The 21,936-nt window shown below is 40.2% G+C and overlaps 2 protein-coding genes across 3 annotated transcripts in view; both read left to right on the top strand.

Moving 5' to 3' along the window:
- Nucleotides 1–5,899: 5,899 nt before the first annotated feature.
- Nucleotides 5,900–19,182, top strand: LOC111870881 (protein THEM6). Its single transcript, XM_023863493.1, has 3 exons — nt 5,900–6,113; nt 9,940–10,154; nt 15,230–19,182. Exons 1-3 carry the CDS (start codon nt 5,957–5,959, stop codon nt 15,461–15,463), a joined length of 606 nt encoding a protein of 201 aa, XP_023719261.1. The 5' UTR covers nt 5,900–5,956; the 3' UTR covers nt 15,464–19,182.
- A 2,396-nt stretch (nt 19,183–21,578) lies between these two features.
- Nucleotides 21,579–21,936, top strand: part of LOC111870882 (tetraspanin-9) — a 49,398-nt gene continuing 49,040 nt past the window's right edge. For both annotated transcript variants that reach the window (XR_002843942.2, XM_023863496.2), the window contains exon 1: nt 21,579–21,926. The gene's annotated coding sequence lies outside the window, so the exon portion shown is untranslated. The remainder of the gene's footprint in view (nt 21,927–21,936) is intronic.

Genomic DNA, 21,936 nt, shown 5'->3' on the forward strand with positions numbered 1-21,936 from the left:
CCCCATATTCTGTATCTTTCAGACTTCAAACAGTTTAATCAGCAAATCTATCAACATTTGCTTTATGTACTCATGAAGAAAAATTGTGATTGCATCTGAGTTTTGACACCGTGTAGTTTTCTTGAATAGTTACGTTTCGGAGACTCTTGCTGTTTACGCATTCAAGGTTGAAGATTATAGATTCAAGATTCAGGATGCATTGCAGTCGGCTCATCCACCAACCTGTGTGGTCTTGGCATCGAGCCCTATCAGGACATAGAGCGGATATTTGCGTTTGTCTCTATTTTGGGTCCTCTTCTCTGAGGAGAAATTTAGTCAGATGTTCAAGTGTGTTGGTATGTACGAAGTGTGTTACACTTGCATCAAAGTTGGGCGCACATTTCTCACAGTGAGTTAGTAGACAGCCTGCTTGGCAGATTTTTATGATAAATATTTAACGAGTTATAAACGACCCACACTCGAGATGCCAGCAGAAAAATGTGTTGATCTTCATTTAAAGCGTCCGGTAGTGTGCGATTGATAAGGGTGCACAAATTTTTCAGTAATTATTAAATATTGAATATCAGTAAAATCAGCTCGGTGATTCTAGAAAATGTTTCACACATGCGCATGGAGAGAATTCACGATTTTAATAGGTGCTTTGAAAGGGCTCTAACCCGCTTAAGAATTTGTCTAACTAGCAATAGAATTGTTTCTATGAAGTTGTGATCAAATGTGGAATTGTTTTAATTCTTTCCATGCTAAGTCTATAGTAAAAGAAACCTCGTACTGATAGTTTCCATGGTAACGCGTAAATCCTATTTATAAAAACGTACGGACTGTTGAAAGATGGCCAGAGACTTGTTAAATATTAATCTTACACCATAGCATCCAATATTTATAACGGAGATATTTCGTTCTTAGCATGGAAGGAGTTAATTCAGTGTTGGTACTACAAAATACTGATGTTAGAAATTTGTAATAATGTTAGTCCATGTAGTGTAAATATATATGTACCTATTGTAGTTATTTTAACATTAGAAGTGCCATATCTAATTCATACAGTGCCCAATAAAAAGCACTGAAAAATTTGAGAGTAAATAATATAAATAAAAAACGTAGAACTTCAGATGAATGGAAAGGATTCTGTTTCTTGATTATGTAGTTCAGATAAAATGCCAACAGACTGCGCATGCTGTCATGTACAGCAATCAATGAAGAGGTTGGGGTTTTCGATACTTGGCACTTGTAGGGTTAAGGAGAGAGTGGCGGAGAACCAGATTCTGTCCGAGTTCAGATAATGCATTACATGAATGTGCTTAGCTGTAGCCAAGAGAGTTCTTACGTATATGTAAAACGCAAGTAACATTTTTCAAAATGTAACTGGGTAACCTCATCTCTGATAACCCGAACATGTGGCATGGTATAGTGTGTGTGTTTTTGTGTGTGCGTGTGCAGGTTTATATGTGATACTCGAAAATCGTAAACAGCTGAAAGTGTATGACATGTAAGAATGTTAAGTTTTAATTCAGTTACTGTTTGATATGCATTATATTTATTGCATTATAGTATATATATATTGTCACGTGTATGAGTGGCTTATAATAGCGGAATTTGGACTGGTAATTGGATTTATTATTCACTCCTATACACTCATTCGTAATCACAATAAATTACAGCGATATCGCCAATCTATCCATTTCGCAAATCATTAGAACACATTAAGTATTCTCAGACTTCACTAGTCCTATCCTGGCAACGGAGCTATAACAGTCTCATTGTAACTTCAGCACATATAGAATCTTCCTTTCCCATTTTCTAATTTTTTTTTTAATTCTCTTAAAGGGAGTGGAGTCCAACTGGGTCCACTCTGCACGGCGACCACTGATTAGCCTATTGTACCTGCCCCGGGTTATTATGATGATGGAGAATTTGATGGAATGAAGATTGGCAGGGGAAACCAAAGTACTCGGAGAAAACCCGCCCCAGCGCCACTTTGTCCACCACAAATCCAACTTGACCAGAGCGGGATCGAACCCGGGCCGCCGCGGTGGGAAGCCAGAGACTAACCGCTTGAGCTATGGCGTGGCCTTTCCTTCTCTTAACAAGAGGAATTTTAAGTGGCAACTGAACTATTTTGAAATATTTTCAAAACGAAAAAAAAAAACAAAGTAAAACTACTAAGATATATGAAAGTGTAGCTCAAAACGTTTTATTATCTACAGAATCAATACTGCAGAATGCTAAACAACTTTAGCATGCCACGTAAGCTGTCCAAGCCGTATTCACTTTCCCCCCAATAATTTATAATGACACTGTATGTATCTGGCATCTATTAAAATGAAAATTGCTGTTTTTTACGATGCGATGATGCCTAGTCTGCTAGATAGTTACAAACATTTCGGAAAAATCTGTTGCCGCAATCTTCATGGCAGTAAATAGTCACTTTTAACCTGAAGAAGGAGGCAGCTAGTTCCTGCGGATCTTCGATAATTATCTGCCCGATTACATTGTGTCACATCCGTGAAGTGAGTAATCTTGGATGTGGAAACAGACTGTCTAAAGAAATAAAACATTTTTATTCTACTAAGGAAATTTTCACTCTCACTAGTACACACAGAATTTCACAAATTTCAGAAAATTTTGAGTGAAATATCAGCTGTCATGCGTTTTTGTCCAGCATATGCAGGCTATTTTTTCATGCTTGGCCCCTAGGTAGCGCGCAATACATCAATCGATACGGTGACCAGGCTACGACCTGTACAACTGAAGAATCGATACACGATTCTAGGCAGGAGCAAAGAGATTAGAGATTTTCTCCCGTCCACACACTCAAGACCAGGCCCGGGGCCTACCCAGCCCCCTATACATCAGGCTTCGGGATTTCTGCCCCGGATGTAAGGAGACAGCGACTTGAAGCTGATTACTCACCTCCATCTAATTCCAAGATTAAGAATGGTGGAGCTATACCTCCATTTCCTCTTACGTCTCAATAGCGTGGTACTTAATTAAATACATTGATTACTTTACCTTACCTGGCTTGAGGGCGAGGAACACATGGCAAGAAGTAGTGGGCCTCTGGTTGCAGCTGCATTATCGGAGGTAGGGAGTGGGTCACAGTGTATTATTTATTATTTTCTTATTATTATTAGTGAGTGAGACTAAGTCCCTTGTACTGCGGCCACTTCTGGCCTATTGTACCAGCCCCAGATGATAGGTGAGGGTGACTGTGGAGCAATTGGTGGAATGAAGATTGGCAGGGGAACCGAAGTACTCGGAGAAAAGCTTTGTCCACCACAAATCCCACATGCCCAAACCCGGGCCGCCAGCGATTAACCGCCTGTGTCACAGAGTAAGTAATGTCCTGTTATAAAGTGCGTAGTGTCCATAATTACCTTTGTTTTCTACTCCCTCTCTCTTTTTCTCTCTCTGATGCGTTCTCAGTGTGAAAAACTTCGCTGGTAAGTTTCCATACAACTGTATAAAATTGACGACATTTTTACAACATCCCATTGCGTACTCAACACAGGCATTGTCCATTTCTTCTGCACTGGACGGTGCTGAACATTTCCTGCCTTGTGGACTGACCATGGTAGATCTTCCGAAAGCAGGTCAGAGGAATCTCTGTCTTCCTTATCTCCTTACAAATTTATTTTCAGTATATGAAAAGCCGATCAAAATGGCCGCGCAACCTAAGGCATGAACCGTCTTCACTTGCTCGAACGATGGAATTATGGGTTCGAATCCCACTCAGAGCATGAGTGTCTGTGTGCATTTATTCTGTTTCTGTTGTTCTGCGTGCAGGTAGCGACCTTGCGACGGGCTGATCCCCCGGCCAAGGAATTCTATCGACTGTGTGTAAGATCAAGAAACTGAAAAAGCAACCACGGCCCAACAAGGGCTCTACAGCCATACTAATAATAATAATAATAATAATAATAATAATAATAATAATAATAACTTATATGAGAACAAAAAATTAGTGGGTACGAGTCAGCGACACGGGGAGGCCAAATGACACACGCAACTCTTATTTATAAGTCAGGGAAATGGTTGAGTCAGGCAGTCAACAACATAGATAGCTGAGTTGCCATAATTGTAAGGAAATCCTGCAGAGTCATCGGCAACAAACCGGTTACCTCAAGTCTGAGACATGTTTAGTGAGTGGAATTAATGTGAGATCCTATCGACCACTAAGTCTAACAGGCTTGAATTATTAGTCGAGATCCAAAACTTCTTGACGATGGTATATTTCTACATATATTGACTTGCTGGATATTATTCATAGTAGAACTCAGTGGGCGTAGGTGGGTGGACAATATTAGAATGGATCTTAGAGAGATAGGATGGGATGGTATGGATTGGATAGATCTGGCTCAGGATAGGGACCAGTGGAGGGCTCTTGTGAACACGGTGATGAACCTTCGGGTTCAATAAAATGCTGGGAAATTCTTGAATAGCTGCAGAATTGGTGGCTCCTCCAGAAGGGCTCAGCTCCATGAGTAAGTAAGTGAGTAAGAACTCAGTGGTCCCGCGGTCTAAGGCAATGAACCGTCTCCGCCCGCTCGAACACTGGGATCGTGTGTTCGAATCCCACTCGAAGCATGAATGTCTGTGTGTGCTTTATTCTGTGTTTGTGCTGTCCTGTGTAGGTAGCGGCCTTGAGCGGACTGATCACTTGTCCAAGCAGACCTGTCATCTGTGTACAGGATTGAGAAATTGAATAAGCAGCCATTTTACAAAGGGATGTAGAGCCTTAAGGAGAAATATTGTGTTTTTATTTAAAAAAATGTTTCGGATACTAGACTCCGCCTCCATCCTCAGATATATTGCGTATTCTGTTGGGCCCAATCGATAGGGCTTGTTCCTATCTCCGGAATGGCTATATCTATTAGGCTGTCAACACACAACGAAATAAATTAAGTTTTAATAATGTTATTACCATACTGATGAAACCATTAATTACTCACAGGCCACGGGCAGGTCAACTACAATGGCTGGATTTGCCGCTCTAGACGGACACATGAAACCTCGTAAGAAGAGCCGTGATCTGCAGCCACAGGAATCTCACATGTAAGTTTACTTTTGCTTAGCCTTGTATGCATACATTGCATGCTACATGGAACTGGCGGTTCCTCCATATTGTTGGTAGATATAACCATCTTACAAATTACAAAGTTCCAGACACTTCTACCCCTAACCTGGATGTAGCAGTTTCGTCCAAATCACTATCAAAATCGCGACTTTACATTGTTTTACGGTGAAGATGGATGCAGCAGATGCCTCCGAAACGTCGGAATCCATCTATAAAATTTTACGGCACCACAATCGTATACCCTGAAGATGGAGGCAACAGGTTTTCCTGAAACTAAACACAAGGCGCTGCCCTCATCTACCCTGAAGATGGATAGAGCAGATTCTTCCGAAACGTGGATATTTATACTCCAAACTAGAGAGCGTCACGCTCTTCTAACATAAAGATACAGGAAACAAGTTTTTGAGAAACATTGCTGCATATCTACCGAACTACAGTGTCAAAACTCTTCAACCTGAAGGTGGAAGCTATATGTTCCTTCAAAATTTCAGTATTTATTCACCACATTCTTCCAATCTGAAGTTAAGATAGAAGTTTCCTCCGAAACGTCGGAAGACCTACCTTTGTATCAAGTTACAACGCGTCACCTCCCAGAAGACCATAATTTTGACACAGACAGACGCTAGAACTTCAACCCCCCCTTCCCCCTCAAAGGTAGAAATTTCCTCCGAAACGCAGGAAGGCCTACCTTTTTATCAAGTTACAACGCGTCACCTCCCAGAAGACAATAATTTTGACACAAACAGACGCGAGAACTTCAATCCTCCCCTTCCCCCTCGAATAATGCCTTCATATAGCAAGTTTCACACCGGTACAATGGAACAGGTACCTTACGCAAGCCCGCTGAGTTGCCACAGTGTCCCGCAGAGTCGAGGCGTCAACATGTTTCTCTGCTGTTCCCTCGCCGCCATTGCGATTGGCATCGCTTTGCTGTACGCGCTCTTCGACGTGAACTACTTCATCAGAGTCGCCTTCACCATCGCGATTGGCAGACTCTTCCAGAAGAAGATCAAAGTTCTCGAGTCGAGCAGGATATATGGTAAGCAGGGGGTCATGAGAGGGCGCTGCGTTGTTTGATGTTGCAGTACAGTTTCGATGGGTCGAAATGAAAGGGACCGAGGTTGCCTCGATCTATCGAAAAACTCAATCAGTACGGACAATCCATCCCCCTTCTCCCCCGTTACATTTTACAGTGTGTACGATCTTATTATTAAACAGTGTTAAACAATGCTGTACCTAACATGTTTACTTACATTACAGATATTTAAAATATTCTTGATAATTTAACCTGAAATTAATTTCAAGTAAATAAACAGGACGGGTGAAACACTCTAAACAACAGAGAAAGTGACCTTGAGTTTCCTCTGACCAAACATAACTTCTGGTCGGAATAGCTCAGTCGGTATAGTGACGGTATACGCGATTGATGGTCGCAGTTCGACTCCAAGCAGAGGCAAGTGTTTTTTAAGTACTCCATAGCTTCTGGGGCATGCGGTAGCGTATTTGGTTGAGGAACTATGCTACAGGGTTCCATTCCCGTTGAGGTCATTGGATTTTTCAATTGACCTAATCCTTCCAGCCGCACTATGGCCCTGGGTTCGAGTCAGCCTCTAACAGAAATGAGTACCAGGAATCTTCCTTGGGGGGGGGGGTTAAGGGCGGCCAGCGCATAAGTCTGACAACCGTACCGCCATCTGTGAGCCGATTGTATAGAAGATGTGGGAGCTTCGACCTCTCAGAGACCTGTGAGCCTCCACGGCCTGTTACAGGGATAGCTTTACTTTTATATTTCTGCCTTTCTTCTGTAGCGTTTAGACAGGCTTCTGGGCCCACTCAACCTCCTACAGAATGGGTACTGTGACCAATTTCCCTGGGGATAAAGCGGGCAGGGTGTGAAGCTGACCACTTAACTCCATCTAGTGCCGAAGGTTAAGAATGGTGGAGCAATACCTTCACTCCTTCCATACATCTTCATGGTGAACGTAACTAATTAATTAAGCACAAAGCCAGCTTTACTTTGCTTTTATTTTAGTAATCTCAATATCAGTGCTCAAATTGTTCCTTTCTATCGTTTTCACTTAACTTCACTGCATTACGTGCAGCTTCATCACATAAGCCAGTGATTCTCAACTTTGTCAAACCGCGGGCCGGTAAATTCTTTTTTTCGAAAAGACGAGGGCCCGGTGTAATTGCTGCCAGGGCCTGGTACCGGGTCGAAGGCCCGGAGGTTGAGAAACAATGGCATAGGCGGAAAATTGGCCGGAAGAACAACAACCGATAACATATCATGTAACCTGTAAGAGAAACGAAGGCCATCTGCTATGTTTCCCCCATCTAATCGACAAGTAAATTTAACTTTTTAAGTGGTCTTTGCCACGGTCTGTTGTTATGTACAACTACCGTATTTACGCATGTATAGGCCGCACATTTTTTGCCAAAAATTCAAGAGGAAAACTGGGGTGCGGCTTATATTCGAAATATTCGAAATCACACTTCATTTAAAAAAAAAATTTATTCATAATTGATAATTATATAATATTAATAATTTTTACTCCTGAAATAATATTCCAAGAAAATTATTTTTTCTATAATTTCTGTCTGAAAATTGTGCTGCGGCCTATACACGCACGCGGCCTATACATGAGTAAATACGGTAATTTTGACTTTAGTCCTAATTTCTGTAACTCTTCTTAAGTCCCTTTATGTGACTAGTACACTAAAAACCTATGCACAGGCAACAAGTATCAAGTAGTTGCTTTATTGTGTTGGGTGTGCCTTATGATGGTAACCAGTAATGGCCGAAACATGTAGGGACAATACTTTTACTTACTCCTGTTGAAATTGTAACACTTCACGTATTGCAGTAGCTTAATTTTATATTAAGAGGTATAAGAGTTACCAAGATATTAAGCTTGAGTCAGAGTCACTTTACGACTGGCGGATTTACCGCCAATCAGTTCGTCTTGGCAAGAAGCCCCTTGAGACTCACGACCAGTAAATTTTATTTTCCAACTAAACACTTGCAGTTATAGTCCTTATGTAACATCCTCTCCGATGAGAGGATGGGGCTCGCCAGCGCAGTCGTTCTCAGGTCAGAGTCCCGTGGGATTCATGACCACATTTCACTGTCTCAGATTCTAGGCTCTCCCCACCTGGAGGGCCAGGTCACCGTATTTATATCACCCAGTAACAGGGTGACCCAGTTATACCCCCAGGCACTGGGTTCACTTTTCTTCGCCTCTTATGACTCACAGGGCTACGGTTGAGGTACTGGAACCAGGCTCCACATGGGAAACTCATGCAAATAACATTAAAAAAATCAGTTCCTACCTCGCAGAAAACACCCTAAGTCTGTATTTCAAATGCCAGTCTATAAATGCTGTTTAGAGAAATTACAGACTGCAGTTTCTAAACGTTACGTCTGTGCTTAAAAATGTTTATATTCTTTGCCTAAATATCTACGGGGGCACGTCTTCCTTAGATGATTAGTGATTACGTAGAATTTTACTTCATGATTAGATGATGATTAGATAGTTCAGATTAGTATAGTATTATGTATGATTCACAAGGTTATGCTTAAGCCGAGATAGAGTAGTAGATAGAGCGACTAGCTACGGGTTGGACGACCGAGATTTCGGAGTTCGAGTCCAGGTAGGGTTAAGAATTTTCTCTTGTAGACCTCGTCCAAATCGGCTCTAGGGTCCAACCAATCTATTATCCAATGGGTACCAAGTTTTTCTCCCCTGGGGGTAAAGAGGCCGGGGCGTGAAACTTACTACTCACCTCCAGCTAGTGCCGAGGTTAAGAAAATGTGGATCTATACCTCCATCCCCCACACCCCTTCATAGAGTAGTGCTTAATTAGGTAAGCACAGGGACATCTTTACTTTTACCTTTATCTGGTTTATGTTTTCAACGCACGAGAAACGAATTCGTCGTACCGGAAATATGGTCGAACACACAGAGAACCTTTCTTCCGTAATGAAGATTGATATCTTCTGGGGTATAACGCCGTGTAGTCAGATGAAAGGGAGCCGGCGTTTCGGAAGAATATCGATTCTATCGTCAGGGTTGAGCATGGTATCTGCTTCTTGTTGCTTTTTTCTTAGCTTATTCCTCAACCCTGAAGATGGAGAAGACATGTTCTTCCGAAACGTCGGTTGGCTTCCAATGGACTACAGGGCATTATATCCCAGAAGAAATAACTCTTCAGAACCATCGCTATGACAACCTCAGGTCCCCGAGTCGTAGAAGGCGAGGAAAAATGAACCCAGTGCCTGGGGGTATAACCGGGCCACCCTGTTCCTAGGGGATATCAATACGGGGACCTGACCCTCCAAGTTGGGGGAGTCTCCAATCTGAGACAGTAAAAGATTGTCATGAGTCGCGCGGAACTCGGATCTGAGAATAACTGCGCTGGCGAAGACCATCAGTAATTATAAACGATAGACCATCGTCTCGTCAGAAAGGACTATAACCGCAAATGTTCAGTTGGGAAATAAAATTACTGGTCGTGAGTCTCAAGGAGCTTGGCGCCAAGACGAACTGTTTGGCGGTAAACCGCCAGTAATAAAGTAACTTTGACTCTGACTCAGATCCCTCATTCTCTTTCTGTGAAACTGCATGATCAAGCGTTGCGTAACCTCAGACATGTTTTCGTCCAATATTGGCGCAGTGAGTATATGCTCTGTGAAAGGAAGTTATGTTGCATTGTTGACAGGAATCTGCACAACCCAAGATGTGGACCTGCTTNCTGACTCTGACTCAAATCCCTCATTCTCTTTCTGTGAAACTGCATGATCAAGCGTTGCGTAACCTCAGACATGTTTTCGTCTGTGAAAGGAAGTTATGTTGCATTGTTGACAGGAATCTGCACAACGCAAGATGTGGACCTGCTTTTCCGACACATGAATAACGCCCGGTACATACGAGAATTGGACTTTGCCCGTTTCCATTTCTATGACCTGTCTGGTTTGTACCATCAGGTTCTCAAGATGAAGGGGAATGCCCTTCAGGGAGCCTCAGCCATTCGCTACCGTAGGACCATTCCTATTTTCAGCATATACAAGATTGATACTAAGGTAAGCCTCCAAACTGACTCAATGTAGCTGAACCCTTCTTGAGAAGCTGTCAGTTGCGTAGCCGCTCAAGAATTTCTCAACATTTTATGGACACTTAAAATTAATTACCGTGTTTACAAGAACCCTCCACTGGTCCCTATCCTGAGCCAGATCAATCAAGTCCGTATCGCCCCCACCCTATCTCTCTAAGATCTATTTTATTATTATCCACCCACTTACGTCTTGATCTTCCCATTGGTCTCTTTGCTTCTGTCTTTTCCACAATATCGTATATGCATTCCTCTTCTGATCTTTGTACTATATGCCCTGTCCATCTCATCCTCTTTGACTTGATCATTCTAATTATACTCTGGCCAGCAGTACAAGTTATGAAACTTCTCATTATGCAGTTTTCTTCAACCTCCTGTCACTTCATCCCTCTTCGGGCCAAATATTATCCTCAGCACCCTGTTCTCAAACACTCTCAGTCTATCTTCCTACCCTAATGTGAGAGACCAAGTTTCACACCCATACAAGACCACGGACAAAATTATAGTTTTATAAATTCAAGTTTTTACGTTTTAGGACAGCAGACGAGAAGACAAAAGGTTCTGGACTGAATGGTAGCAAGCATTACCCGAATTAAAACTTTTACAGTCCTACTGTTGTCATTTAGGTTGTGTTTCAGTTGTTTAATACGAGCGTGAAACTTGGTAGCGTGTCCTATTACGCCTCTTTAATTATTTGGGGTGGGTGTGAGACTGAGTCCACTTGGTACGTCTGCAACTAATTGGACTATTGCACTAGCCCCCGATGACAGCTGATTATGAACCGTTCGCTAGAATAAGAACTGGCAGGGGAAACCGGCTTCATTGTCACTTTGTCCACCACAAATCCCATATGATTTGGCGTAAGATCGAAACGCGACCGTGGCAGGTCGCGTGTACTGAAGGAGGAACACTCACTGAAGGGTTTTCAGATGGCGGAAATGGCTGCTTAGATCTGGATAGACGATATATATCAGCAGAGAAGCCCTGGAAACTACGACACGTGTTATAAATGAAATCATTCCAATGCAGATGTGGGAATTCGTTCCAACAGGTTCTGCTGTGACAATTGTGGCTATTTAAATCACAGACAGTGGGTGAAAGGTGTTTACCTACAATTCCTTGCCTTGAGAAGTTTTATAGTAAAGTTCGAAATGTGTCGTATTCGTACCTTACAGGAGGATGGATAAAATTACGTACTGCAGAGTTTCAGAATTTGTACTTTGCATAACATTTTGGGGCATATTTGTTCAATGCAAGAACTGTAAAGCCTAAAAAGACAACCGTTGTCAGGGAACGGCTCTACAAACGCGCCCGTTGATAGGCAACGTATTCGTAACACATAATGGGGTAACTTGGAAGCAGTGTTTTGTACGCCGTCCATGCGATTGCTATGTGACGCAAAAATATAAAAATTGTTGGTAGGGGTGTTTCCTATGCTGTCCTTGCTGAGGTTATATAACGAGGAGCAGCTGCATTTACGAGAGACACTTGAGACTGTAGTGAGAAGACTAGGAGGTTGGTGTGAGATGCCCGCCAGCCTGGGAGTTAGTCAGCTGGAGCAATGAGTTAGTTGTGAGACAGTTAGAACGTGAACACGAACGCTGAGGAAGTTACGGCGTTGGAAACCGTTAACAGGCGACAAATTCAATTATTTATATATATTTTTTTTATTGCTAGTGGTGTAGGACTAAGTCCCTTGTACTGCGGTCACTTCTGGCCTATTGTACCAGCCCCAGATGATAGGTGAGGGTAATTGTGGAGCAATTGGTGGAATGAAGATTGGCAGGGGAACCGAAGTACTCGGAGAAAACCTGCCACAGCGCCACTTTATGCACCACAAATCCCACTTGACCAGACCCGAGATCGAACAAGGGCCGCCGCGTTGGAAAGCCAGCGGCTAATCGCTTGAGCTATGGCGCGGCACTGTGAAGTACTGACTAGATAAGATTCCTGTAATTAGAGAAAATAAAACAAAGCCTTCCATATCTTTTGTTGGTAACGAATCTTACATAGATAAGATTCGTTACCAACAAAAGACATAGAAGGCTTTGTTTTATTTTCTCTAATTACAGTAATCTTATCATTGTATATAGTTACAACCTGTGAGTTTCAAGTAAATCTGCTCTCCAATCCAAACCTTCTCTACAGTCACTAAGACACATAGATAAGATTCGTTACGAACAAAAGACATAGAAGGCTTTGTTTTATTTTCTCTAATTACAGTAATCTTATCATTGTATATAGTTACAACCTGTGAGTTTCAAGTAAATCTGCTCTCCAATCCAAACCTTCTCTACAGTCACTAAGACACATAGATAAGATTCGTTACGAACAAAAGACATAGAAGGCTTTGTTTTATTTTCTCTAATTACAGTAATCTTATCATTGTATATAGTTACAACCTGTGAGTTTCAAGTAAATCTGCTCTCCAATCCAAACCTTCTCTACAGTCACTAAGACACATAGATAAGATTCGTTACGAACAAAAGACATAGAAGGCTTTGTTTTATTTTCTCTAATTACAGTAATCTTATCATTGTATATAGTTACAACCTGTGAGTTTCAAGTAAATCTGCTCTCCAATCCAAACCTTCTCTACAGTCACTAAGACACATAGATAAGATTCGTTACGAACAAAAGACATAGAAGGCTTTGTTTTATTTTCTCTAATTACAGTAATCTTATCATTGTATATAGTTACAACCTGTGAGTTTCAAGTAAATCTGCTCTCCAATCCAAACCTTCTCTACAGTCACTAAGACACATAGATAAGATTCGTTACCAACAAAAGACATAGAAGGCTTTGTTTTATTTTCTCTAATTACAGTAATCTTATCATTGTATATAGTTACAACCTGTGAGTTTCAAGTAAATCTGCTCTCCAATCCAAACCTTCTCTACAGTCACTAAGACACATAGATAAGATTCGTTACGAACAAAAGACATAGAAGGCTTTGTTTTATTTTCTCTAATTACAGTAATCTTATCATTGTATATAGTTACAACCTGTGAGTTTCAAGTAAATCTGGTCTCCAATCCAAACCTTCTGTACAGTCACTAAGACACATGACAATATACAATAGGGAGATAATAAAACATTACCTTGGCACGTTTCTTGGGAAGACAGGGAAAACTAAAAGACCAGTGTACTGACTGTGCTCTGTGAGCTTCTGGTTCGCTATGAATGCAAACCTGCCACACGGTAGTCATTATAAGCACATTCACTTCACTTGAACTTGAGGAGACCACAGCCAGAAGCGGCCAGAAGCATTTGTATGCATTGCGCAACGTTGTCAGTTCCCTCGTGCTTAGTTTCAGCAGAGTGCATTCACCTTCCTTTCTCGTCCGTCTCCTAGTTTTTACTTTGCCTCAGTGTATCTTCTGTTGTGAGAACCGGAATAGCTCAGTCGGTATAACGAATAGGCTACAGGCTGGACGACTTAGAAATGAGCCTTCGATTCCAGACAGGAGCAAGACAGTTTTTCCTACAGCGCCCAGACTGACTCTGAGGCCCACTCAGCCTCCTATACAATAGATACCGAGGTTGTTTCTCCGTGATTAAAGCGGCAGGAACCACTCACCTCCTGCGAGTGCCGAGGTCAAGAATATGTGGATGTATACATCCACTCCCCCGTACGTCTTCTTGATGTAGTGCTTAATTAAGCACAAGAACAACGTTTCATTTTAAAAGTGATCTCTTCCGGGATATAACCATGTGCATTCCAGTAGAAGCCCATCGACGTTTCGGAGGAATGTACTGCCTCCTTCTTCAAAGTCGAAGAATAAGCCAAGCAGCAAGAAGTAGCTTCATAATTTGTGTTCTTCACAAAATGTTGTTAGGATGCTCAAACTAAGGAAGATAAAGCCGGAGTATGTAACACACATGGGAGATGTTTTATTACTTCCGAACCTGAAGATGGAGGCAGTATATTCCTCCGAAACGTCGGAAGATTTCTACCAGACTATACAGTGATGTGTTCCAGAAGAGAGGACTCTGCTTAGTGACCGCTGTGAGAGCCAGAAATCCAACAAACTTTGACTCCACTTCTGTCTCATTTCGTTTCTGTTCTGAGAATCTGTTGATGTTATTTTCACCTACTTGGAGCAATCGGGTTGAGCTTTCTTTTTGCTATTCTACATACGTCCAGGCTATTTCTGGAGGCCACTGTCCGGTTTGTGCGCCACGTGACAGTTACTTGACATGAGCAGTAAATGTTTCTCAAATTGTGTCCGCAGACCAACTTCGCTCACCGTCATTGTGCGCGGGGAAGTGAAAACCGAAATGAATTCAAAAGCACTATCTTCTCGGATTTCATATCGTGCAGTATGGTAGGTCATCTACACGGCGTCACATCCATGATCACAAAGCAGGAGAATATAAAATAAATATCTACCACACTACACGGCGTCACACCACAGAATAAAGTAATCTCATGGGCCAGCGTTGGGAGAACCTCACATTTGACGGAAGTAATTAAAATTTTCGATTTAGATGGGACCGCCGTTGCCTGTGTTATAAGTGTGCAGATGTGCACTTCCGCCGAAGAGGGTGCATAAACAAGGCATCCTCACCCCCCCCCACCCGAACATAAAAGTAAAGTAAAAGTAAAGCTATCCCTGTACCAGGCCGTGAAGGCCCATAGGGTTATGAGACAATCGGCTCAAAGATGGCGGTAAGGTTGTCAGCCTTACGCGCCTGCCGCGCTTTACTCCCCAGGAAAATTATTTTGGAAACAAAAATAAAAATTAGAATAGAGAAAGTATACCGGAATTTAATATAAGAAATTAATTTTTATAGTGTTCCTGTATCTCACAGCCTGAAATTTAGCTTGTAACCACACGTTTTGGGTTCCCACCCTGCACTCCCCGAAATATTCGTGGCAGTGGCCAAGACGATAAGGGGTGTATTTCTGTGAATAAATAAATGATAAGCTTCTGCTAAACAGGGGGAGGGTGTATTTATATCCAGAAAGGATGAGTCTCATTTGCGGAAATAAAAATATTCTGCCCTACAATTTGAGCTGCAGTGTATCCATTGTGTTACAGTTGGTTTACTGGGATGACAAGTCCATCTACCTGGAGCAACAGTTTGTGACTCTACGTGACGGATTTGTACGGGCTGTGGTGCTCAGCAGACAGAATATTGTCGGGGTCAACGTCAACGATGTAATGGCCGAACTCGTGGGAAGTGACGTCAAGAAACCGGAAATCCCTGAAGAACTTGAGCACTGGCTGAAGGGGATTGAGGTATCGAGTGCCAAGCTCAGGAAGTCAGACTGACTGCTCTCCATCATGTTTCAGTGCAAGGTGTTGCAGCTGAACCTCACCCACAACTTCTATGAATTGCAGAATTTTATATGACAAAAAAAAAGTTTTAGCCTATGTTCCTTAATTGTTTTTATTTCGTATTTCCTCCCTTCTTTTCTTTTATTTTCCCTATAGTGACTATGCTGCTGACTGGACAACAGAAGAATCAGAGTTCGATTCTAGATAGGGACAAGAGATTTTCTATTTTTCATAGCTTCCAGACTGGCTCTGGAGCCCAACCAGTCTCTGATCCAATGGGTAACTTGGGCTTTTTCCCAGGGTTTAAAATGGTTGGGGCATCTATTTGACAACCGAGCTCCATCCAGTGATGATGCTGAAAATGCATTAAGTTATAACTCAACTCCCCATTTCACCAACATGCCGACCTGCTTAATTGTTCACAGGGACAACTTTAGCTTAATATGGGTGGATTATTGGTGTTCAGTCCCTGGCAGGATATGTCTCTAACATCAGATCATCATACCTGGGGCCCACCCATCCTACTATCAAATGAGGACTACGGGATCTTTCCCAGTAGTCACCTACTCTAGGTATTCGCAATCTTTTTTGGATCTTAAATATTGATTACAATTGACTTGAAATGATTCTGACGATGGTGTATACTGTACTTCTCTTGGCTTGTTTTGGACTTCATCCATCGTCTGGTATGTAAAAGACAAAAGACCACAACGTTTCAGAGACTGAATCTGTCTCCGTGTTTATCCTTCCGTACCCACCTGAACACGGAGACAGATCCAGTCTCCGAAACGTCGTGGTCTCTTGTCTTTTACATATCAGACGATGGATGAAGTCCAAAAGAAGTATTGATTACAGTGTTCGCAAGAACCTGCTATTGGACAATATCCTGATGCAACTTCACTTCTTATTTCTTTAAGATCAATTTTAACATTGGCTTACCACAAAAGCCTAAAACTCTGAAGGCGTCTCTTCCTTTCAGGTTCTCTTCTTCAGACTCCTCTGTCTCCTGTTCAGGAGGTACTAATTTCCAGTCTCTGCAGGGACGCAAGCTGTTTTGACTGAGAATCGTTGTGACTTTATTAAGTTCCTCCAGAAATGCAGGGATGGTACTTTGTTTAGGTCATGACTACTTCCTTCTAAGTCCTGCACATTTGCTCTCTCCTACCATTCGACATTTTACAGAGTATCATTGAAAGTCCAGGTGATCTTCAGGCACGAGTTTCACGTACAAGAACAAGAAAAAAAGTCCTTATCAACATGTGTTTGGAGAAATTTAATTTGTGAGTTATGGCTGAAAGAGTACATTTATAATATAGGCTCAAAATACCCTCCATGAAGTTCAATGCATGCATTAACATGTCTCATCATGGACCACTGCATCCATTAAAAAATGCTGGGGTAGTTGCAGATTGTCTGACAGGCATCCAAAATGTGATGGTGAAGTGCCCATTTTTTGTCAACAGAGTTGCATGCACAAGAGAGTTTATGTATCCCACAGAGGTAAAAATGAACAGGATTAATATCTAGCGAGAGTGGAAGCCATGCAGTCGGTCATCCTCTACCTACACACTGGTCATGATAAGACATCTTGGACAACATGGCTGAAATGAAGGATAATGGAATAGGACATGGTAGTATTCTTTCAGCTATAACTCACAAATTATGTGTTTCCCAGCACATGTTGATATGGACATTTTTTCTTTTTCTGGTATGTGAAACTCTTGCCCAAATTTTGTCTCTACCTTTCAGTTACACTCTATATAGTCTAGTTTCTTTGCTTTCTGAAATAACCCACCAAACATGTCTTGTCCATTTAGTTTTCCTTGATTTTTTATTGTAATAGTATTTGGCAAAGAGTTTAAATACTGACACTTCTGATTATTGTAATTTTCACGAGTTGGATTTGATTTTGTGTCTCTTGGGCCCAAATACATTCTTCATCCATTTGTTCTGTAATACTTCTTCCTTCAGATTGAGAAAACAAATATCACACCCATATATTTATTCGTTTATACAAATACTGAACATATATAACATTCTTTTTTTGGCAAACTGTGGTGAAGAATGTTAATATTTACAGTTTTTATTCATTCATAATTTTCTACTATTAATTTTAATGAATGAAAACATGAATATTTTGTCACTTATATACATTCACTTCTTTACAACTTTATTAACAATCACTCGTTTATATAAGAATAAAAATTAAAAATTAAGAATTAAAAACTAAACAATAGAAATTACTACATGTTTCAGCCATACTCTATCATCTTCAGGCCACTGTCCAAATTATCTAAATTGCTACATTGCATTTTAAATGTAATTAAGATGAATTATTTCCTAAGTTAAAATATTTCAATATTATCCATTTTTGTAATCCACTCATTAAAAACCTTTGTTGGAAAACATTGCTTGTTACATTTTCATGCACTGCTTAGTTGAGTGTCTGTCACTCATTATTATTTTAACTTACGAAATAATTCATTTTATTTACAGGAAAATTAGAGTGTAGCAATTTTGATAAATTTTACAGTTGCCTGAAAATGTCTGAGAATGGCCAAAACATGCAGAAATTCCTGATCGTTAAATTTATTTTTATGTGAAAGAGTAACTGCAAATAAAGTTGCATTTAAGATGGAAGTGAATGTGTATAAGTGACATATTAATGCAAAAGAATGTTGAAATAATATATTATGAAGCTAATGTGTGGTGTGGAATGTGTTAGTGCATCAAACATTGATGTGATTTTAATTTCCATCAAGCGCCAATATAAATATGGATAATTGTAAATCATTATCATCATTATCATTATGAATACCAAGGTAATTTCTAAGGTGGAGGAGCCAGAAGTTAGTTACAGACCTACTCATAAATTATTTAAGAATACTGCTTACTGATTATCCTTTGTATTCACAACAGAAGAGTAGATTTTTCAAAATGATTTTTATATTTTTCATACTAATATTTAGTGTACTTCTTTCTTTGTTTTTAACCTTGATTCTTTTTAAAAAAAATCGAGGGGGAGGACAGATGCTTTGTATTCACAATAGAATAGTAGATTTTTCAAAATGATTTTTATATTTTTCATTCTAATATTTAGTATTTAAGGTTTCCCCACATTTAACTTACAATTTATATGATCCTCAGTGAATAATCTCAATGCCAGATTATTTGCATTTAATGTTTCCCCAGTTTAATGCTCAGAAATACTGCCCTCAAAATACATTTCAAATAGAGTTTTCACTCTGCCTGTATTGCTGTAATAGATACATAGAATATTCTTTTGACTGTAGAAAAACAAGTAAAACCTTGATAAACTGGTATGGCCACATATTATGAAGGCGTTCTGGTAGTACTTTTTCAGGGTGTCAGGAACAAATATGGCAAATGAGTGAATATTGATACATAGAGGACAATCCAGAGAGAGCAAGTGATGGAAAATATACGAAACAGAACATGGAAATTGTGGGTGCAGGTAGAAGAAAAGAGTTTATCATAGGCTGAAAACTAATGAAGTTCCACCTCAGTGGAAAACACATTGGATGTTGTTGTTGTTGTTGATGATGATGTTGATTCTAATTTATATGTTATATTTTCTGAATGTTGTTTACAGATTTTGGGTTCTTTGATGTTGATGAGCACCACTGTCTCCTGCTTAAAACTGGTGTATGTGATGTGACATATAAAAAATATAAATTATTTTTTGTTTTAATTCTCTATAATACTTTTTGCAGTTTGATCTGTGTAATTTCCTTACACATTTTTCATTCTTTGTGATTCATTTATTTTGACACATAACACTTCATTAGTCACAAATTATTTTGCTTGAACTTAAACACATAAATGCCTCTTTCTATAGATACATATTTTCCTAATGACTATAATTCTCATGAGAACAAAGTAAATTTCATCTCTATAAAAATATTTTCCTTTCCTTTCTCTCACTTTATAGCTTTTGATAAAGCCATCAGCCAATATATGTGTCATGAAATAAAATAATTAGAATAAAAACCTCTCAAACCCAGCATGGCTCAATTACCACTTCCTATGATTCCGTTGACTAGTACAGGATATGTAGAAACAGAACTTTCCCTTCCTCTGCTGTATGTTTAATGTTTGTTATAAGCAGTTTCAAATGTTAAAATAAATAACCCCAAAATGGCCAATGTGCTGTAATATAGACATTTTAAATGCTTTGAACCTCATAGACTAATCTGTGCATAAATGACTGCAAAAAAGAAAGGATTTAGTCGACTCAAAAAAGTAAGGATTCTTCATTCAGGTGAAGTACTGAAAATATATACTTAATCTAATTCTGAAACATTGAAAGTTGAAATCATTCGTGCATTAGAGTAGGTCATCTCTACTAGAGAGCAAGAGAAGCAGGATATTTTTTCATTGGCATGCCCTGCGTGTCTTCAGGGACCACTCACTGAAGAGTACTGTTGTAATATCCTTTAAAGTGAAAAATGATTTGGGCTTGAAGAATGCCACTCACTTCATTCCAGTGCTGTTATCAAAGGCTAGAGTCAATTGGTATATTACACAACACTTTGAGTAATAAATCATATTCAAAACTTAGAACTATATCTCTTGCGTACCAAATGTAATTGTTATATTCGCAACCTCCATTCTTCTAATTATGTAGTGTAATTTTCAGTGTGTGTATGTGCACACACCTGTCAAACACTAAATAAACAGGATGCATTCCTTGAAGATTAGTGTAATTTTGTGCATACAACATGTAATTATTGTGTCATTGTACCCTCAATTCTCTGTTTAGAGAGAGAAGTAAACTACAAGATCCAGAAATGGGATGAGAATGGTAACACACTGAAGTATTATCTTGTTCGAAGGTGCAAATTCTGGATTACAGAATTTTTCATCTTTGTTCATCATCCATCATACCATTTTGGAAACTGATATTTTTCTATCTTCAGGTGAAAGAGTTGGATGCACCTCCTCTGTTTGGACACACAGAGAGATATAACCTCAGTCATTGGACAGCCTGTCACAACTACACATACCTGAGATCGGTAACTCTGTAATCTTGAGCGTTAGACCTCTTTAGAATCGACTTGTGAATTTCATATTTGTGGCCTCATATAGGATACATTTAGGATAAATCAGAAGACAAGAAGTAGGTTAACCCTCCTAAAGAACTGCGTAGACTAGCATGATAATTGTTAGTACGCATAGGCTTTTACAACAGTCTGCATTTAGGTTAGCTTTTTTAAGAAAGTAACATATTATTTTCATAACAAAGTACAACAATCTGGTTTTCATTCACTGACCATCTCTCCACCCAAACTGACATCCCAGATACAATTGCAACTCGCAGTCCGTTCTTCCTCACCACGTGTTTCATGTTTGAAGGATGAAAAGGAAAGACTTACTCATAGAGCTGAACCCTTCTGGAGGAGCCGCCAATTCTGCAGCTACGCAAGAATTTCCCAGCATTTTATAGAACCAAAAGGTTCATTACCGTGTTCACAAGGGCCCTTCAGTGTCCCTATCCTGAGCCAGATCTATCCAATCCATACCATTCCATCTCTCTTAAGATTCAGTCTAATATTGTCCACCCACCTACACCTTGGTCTTCCCTGTGGTCTCTTTCCTTCTGGCTTTCCCAGCAATATCCTATACGCATTCCTCGTCTCCCCCATTCGTGCTACATGACATGCCCACCTCATCTTCCTTGACTTGATCATTCTAATTATACTTGGGTAAGATTTCCTAAGCGTTTTATATATTACAAACAACGCAAGTTTCGACATTGATTTCGAGTTTTGTACATGTAGGTGATGTGATAAAAAAGCACGTAAGTATATGAATATCAACCCTTGCAATGAGATGTTTGGAAATGCTGTGTACCCCACTATTATTCAAGAAAGAAAAGGATGGTGGGGGAACGAGTAAAGACAGTACGCATCGATAACAATCGATAATCGTTAGTTGATCGAGTCATCGAATATTCGCCTGGAGTGCCAGGCAAAGTTCAATTTAATTTACCTTTCCGCCGATAGATGGCTGACGCTTAGTTATTACCATCCAAAAGTGTGAGGGGAATACGAAGGGGAACAGAGCGGTAAAACTGTTACAGGCTGAACAGTGCCTTTCGAAACTTTGGAGTTAATATTTCCTCGCATCTCTTCGTGAACGATCGTTCAGTTATCATCGTTTGCTGGATCTAAACAGCGGCAGTTTGAAGTTGCGTCTGACAGTTCTGAATGTTGTGAAGTTAGGTTAGGCCATAAGTAGTTCTCACATTTAATGTTTATGTTTTACAAATCTCAGTGGTCAGAGTGAGAGCGAAGATATCGGGATCAGTGTAAAGGAATGACCACGAATCACCAGTACAAGGTCGGTCAAATACACGGGAGTGTGAGAAGGAAGTAAAGCCGCCTATAATCGGAAAGAGAGAAGGATTCGACATCTGCTGCGTCCACTTGAACAGGTAACGGAAA

The sequence above is a fragment of the Cryptotermes secundus genome, unplaced genomic scaffold, assembly GCF_002891405.2.
Source record: "Cryptotermes secundus unplaced genomic scaffold, Csec_1.0 scaffold709, whole genome shotgun sequence".
Lineage (NCBI taxonomy): Eukaryota > Metazoa > Arthropoda > Insecta > Blattodea > Kalotermitidae > Cryptotermes > Cryptotermes secundus.

Coding starts and splice junctions, on each gene's coding strand:
- LOC111870881 (XM_023863493.1), top strand. CDS start 5,957: ATGTTTCTCTGCTGTTCCCTCGCCGCCATTGCGATTGGCATCGCTTTG. Junction 6,114..9,939: donor CGAGTCGAGCAGGATATATG/GTAAGCAGGGGG, acceptor CATTGTTGACAG/GAATCTGCACAACGCAAGAT. Junction 10,155..15,229: donor TATACAAGATTGATACTAAG/GTAAGCCTCCAA, acceptor ATTGTGTTACAG/TTGGTTTACTGGGATGACAA.